The sequence below is a fragment of the Struthio camelus genome, chromosome 10 (assembly GCF_040807025.1).
Source record: "Struthio camelus isolate bStrCam1 chromosome 10, bStrCam1.hap1, whole genome shotgun sequence".
Lineage (NCBI taxonomy): Eukaryota > Metazoa > Chordata > Aves > Struthioniformes > Struthionidae > Struthio > Struthio camelus.
In genome coordinates, this window is record NC_090951.1 from 18616185 (window position 1) to 18637144 (window position 20960).

General features: G+C 37.4%; 1 protein-coding gene across 17 annotated transcripts in view; it reads left to right on the top strand.

The window, feature by feature from the left end:
- The window catches only part of CHD9 (chromodomain helicase DNA binding protein 9), a 103973-nt gene that overhangs the window by 17402 nt on the left and 65611 nt on the right, over nucleotides 1–20960 (top strand). For 10 of the 17 annotated variants that reach the window (XR_011143345.1, XM_068956384.1, XM_068956387.1 and 7 more), the window contains one exon: nucleotides 667–2264. Coding sequence is in view for 16 of the 17 variants with exons in the window: in XM_068956384.1 (XP_068812485.1) it covers nucleotides 825–2264 (1440 nt within the window). In the remaining variant the exon portion in view is untranslated. The remainder of the gene's footprint in view (nucleotides 1–666; nucleotides 2265–20960) is intronic. The other 7 variants (XM_068956391.1, XM_068956388.1, XM_068956392.1 and 4 more) reach the window with 1 other exon arrangement.

Here is a 20960-nt window from a genome sequence, read left to right on the forward strand (position 1 = left end):
TTTTAACTATGACACTGCATTCATCCTTGCCCCTTTCCTTTGAACAGGAGTTTTACTATCGCTTAGTTGTGTGGGATTAAATGAATTTTTTTGAAACTTTGTTTAATGCAGCTTAACTGGAAGAAACAGTATCTCAGCTTTTCCTGCTGAAGTCTTGTTGTTGTTGTCAAATGTAGTTTATATCCTCTCGAGTTTCTTCCTTAAGTATACAAAATTATTGTGTACGTTATATGTATTATATTTGATTTTTTTTTACAGCTGTTTAAGAATGATATATTGTAAAAGGAATGCCTTTTACTTCTGGAGCACAAGTCTGTTACAGTTTGGGTAGTTTTAATGAAAATGGCAAAGGAGAATCTGAAATTGTGCTTAGATAATTGAGTGAACTGAATGAAATAATTGAAACCGTTTCATTTAAAACATCAAATATTTAATTACATAGTGTACAAAAATTACAAAGGCTACACAGGACATCGAATATAAGCAGAAATAACTCTTAAGTGGTTTGCGGTTTAGCTGAACTGCATCATTATGAAAAAAGAATTAAAAAGCCATAAAAGTATTGGGGAGAGGAAGGAGGTTGTGAGGGAAAGTTTTAAAAAAAAAAAAAAAAAAAAAAAAAAAAGAATTAAGTGTAATCATTCTGTTTTTCTTTTTCTCCCATAGAATGCTTTAAGATTTGCATTTCATCGGAAGCGCTAGTGGATGTTGGCATGCCTTGGATAAGGTGGTAACTACTGGATGTAATCTGTTTTTGTTCACTGCAGAGGGCCAAAATTGACTCCGTTTGGAGTTGAAAGAGAAAGTAGTACAGACGTATCAAGATGACTGATCCTATGATGGATTTTTTTGATGATGCCAATCTGTTTAGTGAGACCTTAGAAGGTTTGTCAGATGATGCCTTTGTTCAACCTGGACCTGTTTCACTTGTTGATGAATTGAATTTGGGTGCAGAATTTGAACCTTTGCACATAGACTCATTGAACCATGTGCAAGATGCTCAAAGTCAACAAAAGATGAGTGAGTTTGAGCAGCTGAACCAGTATGATTCACTGAAACTTCACCAAGTAAATCAGTCTTTTAATAGCTCAGCTGACAGTGTCTTATCACCACACTCTCAATTTAATTGTTCACCAATTCATCCGCAGAACCAGTCTAATGGGATGTTTCCAGATGTGGCTGATGGTAGCCCTATGTGGGGTCATCAAACTGCCACAACTGTTTCAAATCAAAATGGGTCCCCCTTTCACCAAGGACATTCTCAGTCTATGCAGCAAAACAAAAGCTTTGTAGCACACCATGACTTTGCCTTATTTCAGGCTAACGAACCGCAGCATCAGTGTGCCTCACTACGGTCACAACAAAGCAGAAACAACATTAACACAGGGCAAGATGCTCTGAGTCCGCCAAAAGACTTCATGGAAGTTAATGTATCTACTTCTCACAGAGTCAGTGTTAACCACCCACCTCCGGTTTCCAATCCATCAGCTTCACAGCAGCCTCTGTCCGTACAACAGTTTTCTCAAACTGCAAGTGCTTCAATACATTTTTGTGGGAATCAAGAGGGAAATTTTGATGGACAGTCCTCAACCATTACTCCGTGCTCTGTCAATAATACCCAACAATTTTCTTCTCCTTATTCTTACTCTAATAACCACATTTCTCCTACGAGCCTTCTTCAGTCTACAACGGCTCTTTCTAGCCAGCAGACACACGCTATCTCTGACTTCACTGGAAGTGATGCCTTTACATCTCAAACAGGGACCAAGCAAGAAACAACTGAGCACATGTTGAATCCTAACACACCTTTGAATTCAAATAGTTTTCAAATGTTGCATTCTGCACATCCTCAGGGCAACTTTAGTAGTTCAAAACTCTCTCCTGTGAATATTAATTTTCCAGCTTCTGCTGGTTCTGCTTCTCAGATAAGCCATTTCAGTGACCCAATTGAAAGCAATGGTTTTACGTCTTTGGATGAGAACTTACTTCATCAAGTTGAGACTCAAAGTGAACCATTTACAGGACTTGACCCAGATGACCTCCTTCAGGAAGACCTTCTTCCACAGTTTGATGATTCTGCGTTTGTTCAGGATAGCACAAGCCATGTTTTAGAGCATGACCTAGAACAGCATATAACGTCACCACAAGTAACACGGTCATCTGAAATTGCTCGGGCGCAGTCGCAAAGTCAGATCCATCCCTGGCATTCTTCAATTTCCAGTCAGCATCTGCAAGACAGAAGTCGTGTAACCTTACCAGGACAGGTATGTAGTGGTTTGTCTTATTTTTGAGCTGTCTGATTTGGCTGTTCTGGTGAAATGAGTAACAGTGGCTGGTACCTTTGCCAAACCACGGTAACTTAACTCGTAGCTTTTGCTGGTATTTGGCACGGAAGTGTGCACACAGTAACTGCTGATTTAGGAGAAAACTGCTGATGCAAACCTTGCTTTCTCTCTCCTGTTGATTTTTACCTTGTAGAAAACAAGATTTATGTGACCTGAAATATTTATTTAGGCAAAAGGGTGCCTGCCCTTCCACTGCTTATGTTTTCTAAATGTAACAGAGAAAACTGGTTCTTTTATGCTTTAAGTGCAAATATAATGGATAATTGTCTTTTGAAGTACTGATAACTGTGTATTTTTGAGAGTTGTAATAAGACTTATTTGCATATTTCTAAGAGGTATAGTATGACTGACTTGTATGGCTCATTTCCTGCAAGAATAGCACTGGTTTTGTTGTTACGTTGGTCACTTGCTTGGTAACATGATGCTCATGCTCATCGACCAGAAATACACGGGTTTTTTTGTTTGTTTTTAATGTGGTATTAATAATATGAAATGTATAAAAAGCTGTGCCGAACTTTCTTCTTTCTATGTTTGACTTTGTTACTTCTGGCTAAAACTATCCTGTACGTTTTCAGTGGTATACAAGGGAAACAAACCAAAACTTTGCAGACAAAACATTACCTAGTTTGAAGATTCTAGTGAATTTTCAAAGAGCTTTGTTTGAGAACTTAAGTCCCTGTCATGAGGTGTTTTTTTATTTGGTTTTTGGTTTTTTAATACAGACCTTTATCTTCATCTGTATCGCATTCTAGTATTTTTATAGTGACGTCTACGAGTAGCAATAAATTGAGATATCAACCGATGATTGCTTTGATCTTGTATGAAAGTAGGTAAGCTTCTCAAAAACAAAACAAAAAAGAAAAGGGTAAGGAAAGCTCTCTTTTTCACAACACTGTAACTAGCAAATTCGTTTGGTTTTATTACAGCCATTGGAAACTTCAGCGTATGTGAGATTCTTGAGAATTTTTTTGGCTTAAAAGATTCTAAATCAAAAGAAAATACTTCCTGAACGTAGGAGGAGTGACTTACTAACCAGAGGCACAAATAATTGTTCTGTCAGCTTCTAGAATTCATAAATCTTTCAAGCCGATGCTATAGTTTTGGAGAATAGATTAGCTGCTTTCCTTGTCAACACTTTAAGCATGGCTCCAGTGACTGCATGACCTGTAAATTAATACCTAATAGTACCATGTTTTGGCACTGCTTGGTAGCTTCAAGCCCAGATTTGATTTAACAGGAGCGACTGAAACCCCTTCTTCATTTAGAGGGTTTGGCAGAAGGAGCTGTAGCTGCTCTGTAATAAATGCACATACTCAGCTGCCGTTGCTGGTTATATAGGTCTTCCAAAATTGTGAGGACATTTGTTTAATGCATATACATGTGAATAGTAAAAATAGGAATTTTTATTTTATCTTCTGTTTTAAATTCAGGTAGGAATTCTGCTGTATATATATATGGCCATATATATATATATATGGCTGTATATAAGTTAATAACTATATATCTGAGGATATAGAACCATGTCCTATCAAAAAAATTGTGGAAGGGGAGGAGCTCGATACTGCCTCCTGCTTTAAATACTTTGCAAGACAGACATAATGCCTGTGGAGAAGGCAGTATAATACCTGTTTTCCCCTATTCTCAGAATAATAAGCCCTCTAATTTTATGTTATCAGAGAAAGATAAATCAAAAATTAAATGTTAGACCCTTGGGTTCAGTGGATTGCTTCTCCGTTTCAGCTACTGCTTATGTTCATGGCAGTGTGGAATTTTCAATTCCTACTAGTGAAACTTTTATCTTTTGGCAAAGCTGTGGTGTGTTATTAATAGAATGCGCACACAGTTGTGAATCTAAGATGAGCTTGATTATTAGCTGAAATAATGCAGTAGATGCGTTCTGTTGGTGTTCACATGCATTATTTTTTAGGTCAGGGACAGGAGAGAAGAGGGGAGAGCCCAAGTAGCTAGGCTGGTCAGTTCTCTCTAGCAGAAAGCCCTCCGTAACCTAAAGATGGGCAGTATAGCAGCCAGCAGTGCAATACGATCCTATTTATTACTGTGTGTCCAGTGCTGCAGAAGGAGCAGAGCCGGAGTTCCCCGCCGGGCAGCGGAGCAGCAGAAAGCAGAGTGGCTGCCAGCAGCTTTGAGGCTATTGGTGTCCCCTGAGCATACTTGGGGTGAAGGGTGAACAGGAAGCGGAGTCCAGGAAAAGCAGGGTGGTGAGAAATTCATGCGTTACTGTAGCATGTGAGGAGCATGTGGGATACCAGCCACGCTGCAAAGTAGGTCTAATTAAAAACTCTTTCTGGTGCCATGACTTATTTACTGCTGTATACTTGAGCATGCTTTCAGACTACTTCCGTCTTTCACTGACAGACGTTTTAGTGCCTTATTTTCTCACTAGGTATAGAGTAAAAGTTCAGAGGCCTATAGGGAGTGTTTAAATGGGGGGGGGGGCGGCAGTTGTTTTGTTTTGTTATTGTGGTGCAAGAACAGAGCAACTTTACAGAGTTTAAACTTAGTTTTACTTTTTTCTCCTAGAACTTTGAAATGAAACTGATAGGAAACAGTTATAAAACTGCATGATTTGTTTTTTAATAATATTCAGGGTGTGCAATAAAGTGTATGAATTGGATTCTGACCTTTAGTTTGTCTAATAGGGCAGATTTTTATATTTGTTTCAAAAAGTAACTGGTCGTGCAGTGGCAGCTGTCGAACAATTGCAAGAAGTGAATTAACGGGGGAATGACAGAGGTGAACAATATAAAAGCCTCTTTAAAGCAGCAGTGTGTGTAATTCGAATTAGTAATAAAAAAGTCTGGCAATTACTGAAGTTGTATAAGTATTTTAGAACTGTCTTTTATCTAATTGCAATTCCAAGAGGGATTTTAGTTCAACTTCTTGTTTTTATTTATTGTTTGATCACTTCATAGTATTTAAAGTTCAAAATCAGTTTTTATTTGAGCTTTTTACAAATTGACATAATTTAACTGGGGATGGGGGATTGGGGGAAGATATTGCTCTTACTGAGGCTGATTACCTTTAGGATAGGAGGTAGGTAGGAGGGGGTTTTTATTTCATAACTTTCGTATGTATTAGTTTACTCATGTGCATTGTTTAATGAGAAAATATTTCGTTGTACTGAGTTTTGTATATGTTGAGGAAACAATTATTAGTGGATTTGATTATTTTCCCCACTTTGAGTTTGATAATTGCAGTTTTCAGACAAGAATTTTTTTTTTACTTTATGAAATAATTAATTAATTGCAGCTATTGCAAAAGGACCCAACAATAGAGAATCAAAGATCTTTAACTTCAGCTAAACTGAAGTTGTTTAAGAAAGATAATAAAGTGCCTTGTATTTCATCATTTGAAATGAAGCATACTCATGACAGTTTTATTTGTACAGCTATTTTTTCAATACAAATTTGTTTAAAAATTAATATGGTCACTTCAGTGTAATACTACACAATTTTAAAAAATGTAGAATGTCTTATGCTGCTATTATACTTTCTATGCCTGCTGTAATTAGATTATAATTATAACTGTATCACACCTCTTAATTCTGCATCATGCATTTTTCTTCTAAGTTATTTTGATAATGAGAGCGCAAAGTGGAAAAACACACTGGAGTTTGATGTAGCCTTACTCTTAACTGATGCAACACCTCTGATCTTTTTAATACCACTTAACTTTCATTACAGCCAAATAATCTATTTGTAATTCATGACTAAAAAAGAGATGACAAAAATACAGAACTGAACATTCAAGCCTGTATGTTTAGAAGAAAAATAAAGTTGGAAAGTTATTCTGAAGTGTAAACTACCCTGAGAGAAACTTAGGACCACCTTACTGTTTATGTTATGTTATAATAAGCATTTTAATCTGTTTTGGCTAGGTATGTGAAAGCAGGATAACTGAGATGAAACAGGAAAATAAAATTCCTTTGTTCTTCTGAAGTGTTATAGGAGAAGGTGGTAGTCTTGCCTCTTAGATCAGGAGGATCTTTTTTTCCCTCTTCTGTGGCTAAAAGTTTGGCCCCTAACCTTATAGTTCAGTATATTCATGCATTCCAGTGTCTTACATCGGGCTTAATGTTTTTTTAGATGGGCTTGAAACCTAAATGTGCTTTTACATGTGCAAGCACAAGCTTTCATGCCACTTGTGTCAGAGCAACAGATGATACTGCGTTTGTGGATAGAATTTTTCTTGCTCTTTTTGAAAATTTAGCGGAGTCTGAAAACTGTACGTGATTCCTTGGAGGGATTATGCTCTGGGACGTCTGTGTTTATCAGAATGGTATAGCTTCATATATGAGATTATCATCAGAGATGGAAGTAGGTTTCGCTTGATAGAAGTTTGGGAAACTGATTTTTGTGCCGCTGAGATGCGTGCCCTGAATTAGGCCGCAGGCCTTTAACCTCTCACTCCGTTAGCAGATGCCTCCCTTTTGTAAGCAGCCCTGAATTCATGGTCGACAGGTATCCCTTGGATTATTCCACTCGTGAATATCTTCCTCTGCAACTGGTTACTGTTCTACTTCTATGTGAAATCCTGCACTGTGAAGTTTTTGAGAGAAACAAGCGTCATGTAGTCGTGTGGTTTCTCAAGTAATCGTGGTAAGCCCAATAAGCCAATTAGCTGATAGTTATAGAAAGCATATAAAAATCAAGGATATATAGTATATGTCAGAGTGTATTTCTTGCATCCTATACAGTTTATTTTTAAGTGAGCCCATAATAAGAAATATTTTTCAATTACAGGCTGATCAGACTATATGTAAATTTTTTGGTGGAAGAGACTGGCTCTTTTGCGTAATAAGTTTAAAGGCTATGGCTCTTAAGGATTCTTACAATACAAATATTAGATTATGATGCTTTTATTTATGTTGCTTGTGTAGTAGTGAATGACAATTATTATGAGTGGTACTGAGCATAATAAAATACATGTCTCCAAATTTATCCCACTTTACATAATTTGAAAATCAAAATCTAGACATCTGATCCAGTCAAAGCAAAAATATTTGAATATGAGATGCATTCAAAATCATATTTAAGCTTCTGTACTATAAAAAAGAAAAAAACCCCCAACAAACAACCCTCAAATCTCAATTTTTTTCTTAAATGCTGAAGCTCCAGTTAAGCATAATCTGAATAGATATCCACTGTATTTCTGTTGTTCTTGTTCCCTTAAGTATGGTTAATTTTATGGATGACATTGTGTTAGCAATGTAAATCTTGGTCTGAGCTTTCCTTTTAGACATGATTATTTCTAGGAGTTGTCTGCTCTGGATTTAGTTCTCGGTGCTTAAGGAACCTTTTTTGCCTACCTTTTAGCTGTACTGGCTTAATAATTTTTCCTCTGCCACAGTGAGGCAGCAGAAATCAGTTGTCATCTCCCAGCACCTAATAAGTTTTTTAGCCCAGGACTTGTACAGTTCTAGGCAAGGATAGACGCACAGAATGTAGAGCTGCTTGCTTTTTCTTTCTTTCTTTTTTTTTTTCCCTCTCTCCTCTTAACCTCAGTAATAAGCAGTTCCTCCACTGATTTTAAAAAGTAAACGTTCCCCTGTGGATTTTTTTTGGTAGTTTTACCATATTTCCTGATTTTTTCACTTTATTGGTATTATTTTGAAAAACATCCACAGAAATAGAAAGAAGTGAAAGTGAGCAAGCAGTGTCAAGCGCACAGAGTTCATGAGCAGAGCAGGGCATGGTCTCTGCTGAGCAGTGCAGCTCCCTGAATGAGCAACATCTCTGAAACTACAGCTGTATGTCACATATTTTCGTTACAAAAACATGAGCGTTTTTGCCAGTGATGTATTCATGAAAACAGCGATATTTTGTTAGTTTAGTAGTTGAATGTGTAAGAAGCACTTTGTTTTTTTTTACATATTTTGATTTTGTATCTATTTTTAGCTGTCACTAATGTTTTTCTTAAGTATCTCTGAACCTTCCTCAGATGACAAATAATTAGGCTGTCCATTTCTGACTTGTGCATCTGTCCTCTTCAAATAGAAATACTTGCTATATTTCTGTAATGATTATTATAATTTAAGAATATCACTTTTCCTGAGATAATTACGCACTCATTAAATGACTGTAATAATTGTCTTTAATGTGCCAAAACACAAACATTTTTGTAAAAAGTTGTTAACAGATGGCAGGCATAGGAAGGCAGCCTCTAGCTAGTTCAATTTAACAGTGATCCTACAAATATCATTAAGGCAAGATTGGTTGACAAAAATAAGTAAAATAAATAGTTTTTACAAACTGATACTGCAGAAAAGGTACGAGTGGGTATCTAAATATTTATTATCTATGAACAGATGTCTGGTTAACACTGAAGAACTGTAAAACAAATCAGTAGTGTGAGCATGCCAATATAAAGATGTAACCATGTAGAGAAAAGAGAATTAGTTTAGGGGAAAAAAAGCTATATTCTTCCATCTTCTATTGTGCTAACGCAACAGTTGGTGCTAGGAACTGACCTCTGGGGAACTTTTTTTTTTTTTTTTTGGCTGGGGTAGTTTTCAGACATACAAGTTCCTGATTTAGTTTGCTTCTTGGTTGTACAAAATTGCGAACTGTGGAAACAGTGGTAGGGAGGGACGAAGGAGCAATGAGGAGGGAAGCAGAGAGGGCTCAGGGCGATTCTCCATGGGTATCGGTGCCCGCTAATGCGTTCTGTGTAGCGCAGTTATCCAAAGTCTGAATTTCTGAGTCACTTCTAACATACCATTGCCTCCAGAATAGCGTTTCATCTTTGGACATTTTGTAGGAAATGAACATTTTATCAAATGTTCCTGAAACATTGTTACTGAAAGAGAAATAGAACTTTTAACGATGTGAACCAGCTGTAACTTTTTGAAGGCAGTCTAAGTACCTCTAGAACTAATATTGCTTTTGTCCAAATACCAGTATCAGTGTTGTGTACACTCAGGTTTTATGATTTCTTTTAGCTGTTACGCTAATTCTAAATATGTATATATAGAAATAATAATTCCTAGCACAAATAGACTTGTACGGCTGGAGAGGTATTGTTTGCTTTGCTTTGTTGACTAATAAGTTACAAAATTTGCACAAGCTTGTAGCTGCATGGGTTTCCAGGAACAGTGTCTTGTCTTCAGGTGTGTATTCAATTAGAGTGGATTGATTTGGTAACTCTTCAGGCTAATAAACATGAGCGGATGGATTTCTAGGATGCTGTGATTGAAAATTCTTCCATTGGTTTGAGTAAGTGTGATAAATGAATATAGGGATAGGCTAGAAACAGTTGACAAGTCTTATTTTTTGGAAGCTGTGCAATTTTTGGTAGGTTTTTTTTCCTCTCAGAGATGATGTATCAGGCTTTCTTTTGTGTGGGCTCTTTGGTTATGTTTGCACTTACTCAAGTTTTTTGCTCCCTTAGTGTCTTACTGTGAAGACTAACAGTTTGATATATATCCTGGGATGCAATTTTTTTTTCCCCATACAGCCTCTGCAGCAGTTAGTCTGTAGTTAAAATTTCCATGTTTCCAGCATACAGTATATGTGTGCATAATGCTATTCGATAGCATAGGTAGCTATTGAAACAACAAACAAGAACTAATTTTATCAATTCATAGAAAGGGTTCTTTTAGGAGATGCTTATAACTTGACAATTTAGTTTCAGATTATAAAGTTGTAAAGAAAACAGAAGTTGGTCTTAGTTACAGGTATCAGTATTTTGGTTCTGAGCATTTTGGTTTTCTCTTGTGATAGTTTGAAACAGTTTTAAAACAAAGTTTCTAAAATTTTGTTTTCAAAAGAGAATTCTGACTGACCTTTTTTTGTTTGTTTGTTTGTTTTTAAGATCTTAAGAGTCATCCTAAAAGCAATTGCTGCGTTGTATCATACTTTTACTGAATGCCACTCATGTAGCAAGAGAGTTCCTGAACAGTATTTTGAACAACCTTTCTAGGGAAACATAGCTCAGGCTTTTCATGACTTGCAGCACACTGTGGCTCGTGGTATCTGTTTTTATACTTCGAAAGGTTAAAAAATATTTCTAGAAGATTTGGTAAATTTAGTTTTTCTTTCTTCGTTGAATCTTGGTAGAAGCTACTAGTGAGGCACAGACGTTGCTCAGCTTTCTGTAAAAAATTTTGTTGAAACATTGAAGTAGCAGGAACTTTGGTTCTGGCAAATCTTAAAAGCAGCAGACATTACAGATGCTGAACACAAGCCGTCAAAGAGAAGGCAAGGAAATTAATTTAAACATAGGAGTGATGGTGGAAAATAAGGTGAAGGTAAAGGCAACAGATGGGGTCGTCATTCGGGGGAGATTTGGCCAAGCCACTTAAGAGAATAGTTATGCTGCCGATTAAATTTGAACTACTGTGGTGAATTTATGCCCTCATTTTTGGAAAAATACTGTCCTGCTTTCAAAACAGCAAGTGTTAATTCTTTGAGTTAGGTATGTGCAATCACAAAAAGGATCCAGTACAGCATGCATGTGCAACTCATGAAAAGGGCTTTTTAGAGGACTGTATGCACAATCTCAGGGAAGACCTCCAAAATTTATTAAATTTGTTTTGGAGTTGTGAGGTACTACAGTACTGGATGCTTTAATAATACTCAAGACTGAGCTGTTGAAATTGAAGCATAATTTTAACATCTGTTCTGCCATAATTTATTATGAGTGAAAAATACACGGTGAGAAGGGCCAGCTTTTTGGTGGTATATATTTACTATGAGCTTGTTCTGAAAGTTTTAGAATTCCAGACCACTGACTTTAACTCATGTTCTTTTGGTTCTAGTACCATATTTCCAATGCAGGATTTCTAATAATAAATTCTATATATTCAGACTAAAGAAATAAGGATCCTTTTCAAATTATCATTTAGCTTTTGCTTGAGCAAGGGATTGTTGTTATGCTGGAGCACCCTGTTCGTACTCAATAGGGCAAGTATTGCTTTATCTCTTTCAGGCCTGTCTGGAGTTCTCATCATAATTGTTAGGTATTACTCAAGATATATCTGAATATGCTCTCCCTCCCCCTCCAAATATTGCATATGGATTTTGATGTGTTTTTAAAGTCTTGTCTATGACAGCTATGTTAAATAAAATCTGTCCATGAACCTAAACGGAGGAGATCTAAATGAAGTGTCAGTGCCTTGCGTGACTAAAACGGCCTCATAAGACATAAATATGTGTTATTACATGGACGGAGAAAGGTATCTTTGCATTTTCTAGTTGCAGGTAGGATCCAGTGAAGTGTTTACATGTACAAGCTTTTAAAAAAAAAAGTTTCATAAAGTTACTTTTACAGTTACAAAGTCAGAAATGTCTTGCTGTCTTTCAGTCTAGTTAAAGAACAGCTTTTAAAAAGATTAGACAAACGTGTCTTAATGTTTCTGTGTTGCAGCTTCTCTTATTTATATCCTCCTATGGAGAGGGGGTAACCTAATGTACACTTCCTTCCCGTTGGTAGAAATAAATGAACTATTCCCTCGTTTACCTGCAAACATTTGGTATTATGAAATCTGATCAGCTGCAGATCCTCTGCAAGAGACACGCTTTCTCATACCAGTCTGTTGTGCTTTTGGGCAAGCGTGAGCGGGCTTTGACCAACTTCACAGGTTTTTCAGGAACGATGCCTGAACCTTGCTTGTTTTGGGCAGAGGGACAGAGGTGCCCATGCTTCTGACTCTGTGCCTGTGGACTTCCTTGGCAGCGCACTGCTCTTTTCTAACCGGTCTGTCATTCTGCTGCATGCTGATAGCAGTTTGACTTCCGTGCCATTAAAGATGATGTGTGTTTCTCCTGAGGTTTACACTGGGTCTGATCCTCTCATGCTAAATGCCTGACTCAGCTGAGATAGGAAATGATTGCTATGCTTGTGTTTTCTGGAGACTTGTCTTAAGCCTTTTTTTGTTTGATCCCTACCAGTAAGTCCTTACTCCATGCTTCTGCAATGAAGCTCTTGGATGCTGTGTTCTTTCTCTAGAAAGTTTTTAGGAGGCTTCTAGGGAAAAACATTTTTTCTCCCTCGTGGGCTTTTCCTTAAAACAAATTCTGTTGGTCCCCTGTGCCCTCTGGCCGTGATCTTCATTTTCAGACCAGTGCCCTTTTATGAATTCCTTTCTTGTAGGCATCCAGTTTCCCTTCTCCATTTGGAGGGGTAGGAGAGCATGTCTTTCAGGAATATTTAATTGAGAAATCTAGATTCAGCAGGAGAAGCCTTTATAGGCTTACAGAAATGCTAAAGCACTCTTTCATGTTGGACATTCTAGCAGTCTGGTATAGAAAGCCATCAAAGCATTTCAGTGAAGCTGGCGCAAAAAATACGCAAGTTTGCTTGTATCGAAGTGGAAGAACTATTTCTCCTTCAATGTAAACAGAAATACCGTGTGCAGTCAGCACTGATTTAAATGGTAATGATAATGTGTGATTCGCTGGCTGTTGAGGATTAAAAAAAAAAAGTAAATTGCTTTCCCCAATTTATGTCAGTATCTTTTAAAACACACCAAGTGGTGGTTTTTTTGTTTTTCTGAAGTTATGAATGTTGAAGAAGTTTTGGTTACTTTGTTAGATGTTAAGTAATACTACAAAAAGAAAAAATGCCATGTTCAAAGGTTCCATAAATTTTTCAACTTAACTATTTTAAGTGAATAAAATTATTCTAAATAGTGATGTCTCACATGAAGTCTTTCCGAATATGTTCTTGTTTAGATGTAAAGATAGTTCATGATTGGTCTTTCCCTATTAAAAAGGAATCAAATCAAGTCTTCCGTCTTTCACGTCCATCTTGTTCTTTCATGCTACTTAATGGTTCCGCTATTAAGAAGCAGCGCAAATATATACTGTTTAAAAAAGGTGCTGGTATTAACGTTATCACCATTCCTGGATTTTGACCAGGACAACTGTCAGTTGCAGCATGTTATCTCAAGAACCTTCGTATTCCGAATGAGGTGATTCACTTACAACTTCTAAGTGAACTTTACCCAATATATTTGAGTAGAATCTGGTAAATCATGCTGCCAAAACGTTTTGTGGAGTAGACTCTACCTTGTGTTCTTTCATCTGCGGTTGTTTCCCTGACCTAGCCCAACTTTCCTTTCTGTAGGTAACTGCAGGTGTGAGGTGTTGAGACAAAAAGGTGGGCAGGTTCCTGCTAGTTCTGCATAGTTCTTGTCTGCTTGCCCTTGCCTTTCTTCGCTGCAGCAGCCTAGGGGACTCCATTTCAGTAGCAGCAGAGTACGAAACACAGACCACGGACAGTTCTGCAGTTTGCAGCCCTTCACACCTGTAATGGCTCTGTGTCTTGGGGACTTGCAGTCTTCTGACTCTAGAAGTTGTTTAAGGCAAAAGACTGAATTGAGAGGTTTTGGAGGGGTAAGAAAATAGGGATTTCATAATAAACTTCATAAGGATGAAAGGGTTTTTGTTTTTAATTATAAAAAATATTTAGGAGCATTTTTGACAATAAGTGAAACAAAGTTATGTCAAGAACCCGCTACCATTAAGTTTCTGTTCCTTTCTCTTGCTGAGTAAGCGGTTTGTGCCTTGCTGGTTTCTGAGCCTGTCTACAACAGGCGTACTGAAGCTGATTTAGGTGTTTGTATTAAGGTTAAGAAAAAAAAAAAAAAAAAGCTTCTTGTGTTTCATGTTCTTTTTTGGTGCTTTTTTTTTGGGGGGGGGGGAGGGGAGGGGGTTGCCTCCTGACTCTCCCTCTGCTTGGTGGTGAAAAACGTGAGAAAATTATTCTCTCCATGGTAGAAAAGCGGTGGCCATTTAGAGCGTGACTGGACAGGTAGAGACTTGGGAAAATGGAACGAGGAAGGATATTTTCTGCTTTAATTTAGAGTTGTTTGCAGTTTTGTTTTATCTGTTCTGCTAGCTCTTGCAGCCTAAGTGCCTGTGCTATTTAAATTGTTGGGTACGTAGCAGAGGTTTGGAAAAAAGCTGTTTCAGCATATTCAACTTCATGCTCTTTGCTTTGCGTGGAACGTATAAAAGTCATTGAAGTGTTCTTTTTGTCTTTAGAAAAAAGCTATTTTAAAAGTCAAATTTTCAGCTGTTTTTTTTACAATCTAAAGCTTTGTGCAACTTCTGAAATAAGACCTTTATTCAGAACCTTCTAACTGTATCTACCATATTGAAAAGAATTTCCTGAATTCTGATATGTCCCACTGAGGTCAAACATGAATTTACAGTTGCAGGTGTAAAAGCTGAACACTTTCAACAGCTTTTTTGTTTTCCTGAGTGAAAGACTTTCTTGTAATGTTTAAAAAAAAAAAAAAAAGAAAAGAAAAAAAGAAAAATTTTAAGTTTTTTTAATACTAACTCAAACATGTATTTGGTTTAGGACTTTGAACCTTGTTTGATATTTTATTTTTAGTAAAAGCATGTATTTCTTTCCCCCGCCCCTCTTTCCAATTTGTAATGTAAGGCAGATTTACATGTGTGAGTGGTAGTTATTGTACGTTTTCAAGTGCATGTAGCTGAAATGATCCTTAGTGTATTTGTTTCACGTATGTGGTAGTTTGTGTTTGTTTTTGTATCAGTATTTGACTATCTGAATGTCGATAGCGCTTGGACACTGCTGGTCAGCATTGCCGCTGTTGTGTGTACTGGCTGGGAACGCTGCCTCCGGAACTCGTGTGCACCGAAGTCAGGATGGTGAGTTCCTAGCCTGCATCTGCGCATACGGATTCACTCGAGATATTTTTGTACTGAGCTAGTAAGAGATATCCATTGTTTTAATTTCAGTTTATTTGAGCTGTTACAAAAATTACTATATATTTCAAAAATACAGCAGTGGAAGTGGCTGGTGAGAAGGGAAACTTTAAATGGTCAGTATGTTCTGTGTGCAGCTCTTATTCTATGAACAGAGCGTACTTCATTTACCAGCATTACTCTTTCACCTTTTTGGGTGTGGGGGAATGTTATAGTCGAGTTTATAATTCGTGGTACTCTGATTACAGAATGCTACTGGTGTGGTGGTTTTCCAAGCAAACAGAAGCTTGAATTTTATTTGGCTCTTTGTTTTGCTTTTTGATCGTTCTTGCGGTTCTGGAAGAAAGTGCTAAGGCTTGCTTCTTTTTGACTCATAAGGCCTTAAAGGAAGCTGTTGTGTTATTACAGATCTTATTCCTTTCCACACTGGCAGTTTCTGAAAGAATCTCTCCCATTAGAGATTCACTTCTTTGTTTCAGTTAAAACAACAGCAAAAAAAAACTTTTCAGAATTTTTACCTAGACCATCATATTGGAAGATTTGTTCCTGCACTTAAACCCGAGCCTGTAAATTGTCTTACTGACTTCAGACAATTAAAACGTACAAATCTATTTTCTCTTCAGGATGGGAGCTTCAGACTATTTCAAAAGAAAGAATTTTAATAGTGAACGTTAGTTTCTGAAATTAATCATTAGGAACGTATGCTATTGCAACAGTCTTTTGGGGCTTTTTGTTTTTTAATTATGGATAGAGATTTGAATCATAATACAATACTGCACTGTTAAATTATGCTTAGATAAATTAGTACTTCAATAGAGGGACTATAGTTTAAATACTGTTATAAATGAACAAAGTACAATCCACATCATCTACCTTTTCTTTTTCTTTTCCTTAAAGTACTTACCCAGCCATTTGCTAAATCTGTAAAATGTGGTCATTTGCCATGGGAGTCTTGTCAGTAGTGGAAATTGAAGAGGCTCAACTGTGCTAGCAGGAGAGAAAGAAAATAAAAGGCCAAGTTAGGCTCTACTAAGAATGATTTTAAAACAAGAATAACAAAATAAGCGGTGTAAATTATGCTGGGGCCAAAATATCTTTTGAGGACATATGGGCCCTATAGCACTTTCTCTGTTCTTTGGCTTTGATACGTTTGAGTACTGTCGGGGATGAGGTAGTAGATAACTGTAAGGTCCATTTGGAGACTTACAAAGGCAGCGCCTGCTTTAGCAGAAGAACCTTCAGGATTGGTTTTGTGAGATGAGAGAATCTATATGGGAAGTAGGGAGGAAAGCAAGAGTAGATTGTGAGTAGATCATGTGGTCTCTTAAGAGTTGGATTTCGCAGCTCATGCCTATGGTGATAGTAACCTCTCGTGTGGATTCTCCAAGCTCTAAGAAGGGCTGAGCTCTCGTTGCTTCATTTCACTCAATAAAGTATCTCTTGTCCGCCTATGTGTCTGCATCGTGTAAGCAGTAGGGACATCTCTTGAGATTTCTGTCCTCCTAGTTTGACTGAAATGGATCGGTGGGTTAGAAACTACTAGGGGCTATGAAGCATAAAGGCACAAACTTGAACTGCATGATTGCATAGCCTTGTTTTTAAAGCAAACTGACTAAAAATTCAACTGCTGTCACTTGTAGTTTAATGTACATACATAACTGTAACCTGAGAGCTGAAAAGCAGCCTAACTGAATATTTTAAAGCTAAGTCTTTCTTGCAGGTCTTTATGATTGTCAAAGGCTGGCTTGATAGAGCAAGGCACAGTTCTGTCCCATGCTATGAGACAGAACTGCTGTCAGCTGTGATGATGAGACGTTTGGGGTCTCTCTTTCTTTTGTTCTAGATCAAGCAACTTGGGAAAGAGGGCCTTCAGATGAAGGTATTAATAATATGTTTCCTTGGGATAGCCATTGAGTTTTGAAAAAGTTGCAGTGAACAAACTGTCACCTCCATAAGCTGAGTTAATCTTGAATGATAGCTGCATGAAGATGTGTTGGGTGGTGTCCAGTGACGGTGCATCCAGTTTTGGGGTGGGGGGAAGAACTTCTACTTTGCCCTGTTATTTTAAACTTCAAAACATTGTGTGGCATTTCCTATACTGTCATGGGTTTTGGTTAGTGTAAGGAAGTTTTATATTGAGGAGTATTAAGAAAAAAATCAACATAGGCCCAGCAATGGTCTTGTTTATCGTGCTGAAGTACCTTCTGGTAATTTTTTGGTTTCCTTAACACTGAGTTTGTTCACTTTGTCACAAAGTAACCAATTTCAGGTTAGCATTACTTGCAGACATGCATTCGTCTGTAATAACAGGTCATATGTCACCTGTTAATTTATGCATTTTGAAATTAGGTGTGTTTCACTGCAGACGCATTTCTTAAACAGGGAGCTTCATGGTGTAAAACATCCCAGATACTTAGATTATAAAACTAAATACATTACTGCATTCCTTTTCCTACTGAAGCATCTAGCAAGTATCCAAAAGATATTTTTGGATACCGATACAAAGGGATTATTATAAACTCCTTATCAAAGTCTTAATTTTACAATATTTTTATGTTGCTGGCGATGCTAGTGTAAAGAAGTCCACTCCCGCTTCTGTCAGCTCATTTCAGTGCTGTGATGTGTCATACCTTCAGTTGTGTTGGTACTTCTGTTAAGGAGGCTACGCTGCATTGCTGGACTGCTGAACTTCAGCTGATTTGGGCAAAAAGTAATTCCCCTTTCTGTATTTGCAGGGAGGGCTACAAGCATTTGTAGCGGACCAGGTGACAAGGCTAAGAATGGGACTCTAAGTTAGAATTGCCCCTGAAGCTGACCTGTAATAAACGTGTATATGTGAGCACTGCGGTACACAGAGATTTTAACTATCTGGGATGTGGTGACTGTTTTAAGTCCTCAGAAAAGGCTGTGTAATAGTTTAAAAGTTCTCTTTCAGAGGAGTGTTTGTCATCTTCTGCAAATGTGCTACTTTGCTTCTCTGTTAGAAGCTGTATAACACGGTATGCTGTAGATCAAAATCAAAAAACAGGGTTAAAGAATTGAACAGTATTGCACTGATCTATAAATATGTCCTGTTTTTAGCATCAAAATTACAGGCAAAAACTAAAATAGTACTTTTCAAACAGTGATTTAAACACAAAAAGACTCTGCTGTGGGAAACTGCAGACGTTGTATTGTATTTAAAAATCAGCCATGGCCTCTTTCAGTGAACGTAAAAAGCATATGCATTTTAATGCAGATTTCTATGAATACAAAACACTAATCTTGTGGCTATAACATCAGGAGTGGAGAACAGGTGATGATTCTTTTGGGAGCGTGATGTCTGCAGAACTGTTTTTAGTTCTTTACCATTCAGAAAAGAAAAAGAGCTCTCTAGAAAGACAGATGGAGAGCAATGAAGTGGCTCACAATACTGGTATAGACATTTTCTGCTTTCCTTATCCAGATCACTTACTACCAAGGCTGCTTGCTTTTTAAATTTGGCAGATAGCATGCAGGAGGACTAGAATAATCTTGCTCGCATTTAACCTTATTTTTGCTACGTTTTGTTGGTATGGCTTATGTTTTCTTGATACCTGATGTTGATGAACTGGAAAGATGGAACACAATCATTTTTTGTTGATGAGCTGGAAAGATAGAACATAATCATTCTTTTTATAACAGAATTTTTTTTAAATAGGTATGAATTTCTGTTGGTGGTGGTTGTTCTTGTAAATTTACAATGTATATTTTTTAAATCTGCTTTCCAAAGTCTTCAAAATAACCCCAGGAAAATGCCTTAAAACCTGACCTACCTTGTAGAAAAACAACAAAACACAAACTCACTCCAGCCAGACCCGTTTAGGGATTTCTTGTTGTTTGCTTCCATTTTGTGAGGTAGTTTTGATTTTTCTTTATCAAAGTTGCAGGAGTTAGGAAATGAAGCATCTTTATTATCAGATTACTTGAAGGTAGAACAAGAGTTTGCAAAATTTTCCTCCTTTCTGAAATTGGAGAGGCACTCATAAAAAGGTAGGCTTTAGTAGTTCTCTCTAAATAAAAGTTTACATCATTAAATACAGTAAGAATTATTTTAGTTCCCTTAACTGCACTTTAAATACATACTATTTACCTTTAATAACTGTTCAGGCTGTCGCCTTACTCTGGGTTTTAAATATAAGACAAAAATGTACTCAATTTACATCTTGTGAGGGAATGCCAGGTTTCCTATAGAACAGAGAAGTTAACAGCTTATTCTGCTTTTTCCCACTAGCGTTATTCAGCAGGTTGTTGAAGCAGCACTTACTGGGGTGAGGGATTACGTTAATTGATATTTGTTCAGTGAAGACTTAAAAATTAGAGCCAACTTTGGTTTTTGCTTTTGGTTATCTACTACTGATGCAGTTATAACAACGAAGATGCTTCATACTGATGCAAGGTATTTCTTTCTCCTTTGGAGCTGTGCCCCATGCTGGCAGAATTTTGTCCCTTCCCAGGGCCAGAAGGGTGCTTGTGGTGTTTCAGCTAGTGATGCGTTTTGCTGGTGTGTAACAGGCTATTAACAAGTTGGGCAGATCTGTTGTCTTTTGCTGCTTTGCAACAGTCTTTTCCCTACAGTTACAGAAGTTATCTGAGTTTCTTTACCTGCTAAATAGAAGTTTTTCTATTGTAAAAATTGGGATGTGTTCCAGAAGAAGCTAACTCTTACCTGTGCCTTCTGAGAATGTATTTGATGTGGTGAGATTTCAGGGGGGGAAGGCATTCTTAGAGCTTTGTCTGTGGTTTTCAAACTCTAATGACCAGTCCCTTTAAATTAAGGAAAGACCTGTGTTGTTTTGTTGCCTGTAGGTATTTAACTAAGTATCCTATTGATACATTCCTTTCCAGATGCCTGCACAGAGCTTGTCTCAAACAATAAAGTGAAACCTGAGGTTCCTTTTATGGGGTTAAACTTTCTTTTTCTAAGCAGTCAAATAATTGAGAGGATTAGCAGGTAAGATCAACTAAGAGTGCAAGAAAGAAACAGAGTAGTGGTGCTCGCTTCCTGGACACGTTTATGTATTCTTGGCAATAAAGCTAAACCATTTTGATCCTTAGGTTAGGCGTCAAAGGTTTTTAGGGAACTGTAGAATAATAACACGCCTCTGAAATTGGTCTGAACCATAGTAATTCGGATCCATTGTGCATCCACAACTCCAATTGACTTCAATATGATCATTAGATCTTATTACATTTTTATATGTAGGTGCCTACAGTTTTCTTTCATGTTAAGATTAACTGTACTTCTGATCGGTGCCCACCCTATGGGTAGAACAAAAGAGATGCAACACATCAGGCTTAGATCAGTATAAATAGTCACTGTTACTTGTTCTGCATGTGAAAAACAGCACCTGAGGAATTTCACTGAGGCAGGAGGTTTCTTTGGTATTGTATGCCAGTTTCCAGCTAGCTGTGCTCATTACAGACTACCGCCAAAGAGAAGTGGGTGCGTGGGCAGAGAACACCAAGCCACTGAAGACTGGCATGCATCCAAGGTGGTAGCTTGGTAAAGCAAGCAGGATGAAGCTTTCAGTTTCTTTCATTTTCTGGCAATTTAATATGCTCCATTACATAGTACTTCCGTTAAGGAGTACTTTTAAGATTTACAGTGAAAGATGCCCACAGTTCTTGTGCACCTCTCAAATACTCAGAAAAAGAATTGACCTATATTTGGCAGTGAACCACAAAAAAGCTCTTTTCAACCAAAAGCTTCCAAATGGAAACTCCACTGTGCTATAGACTCATTCTCTAACATCAGATGCTGACTTTGCAGCATGCCCAGGTTAGCAGGATCTGATTGCATTGGTTTGATTTCCTCTCCGCGAATGATATGGTAAATCAGAACTTCACTGGTTAAGACACGGCTATTAATAACTGTAATATATTAGCTATAGAA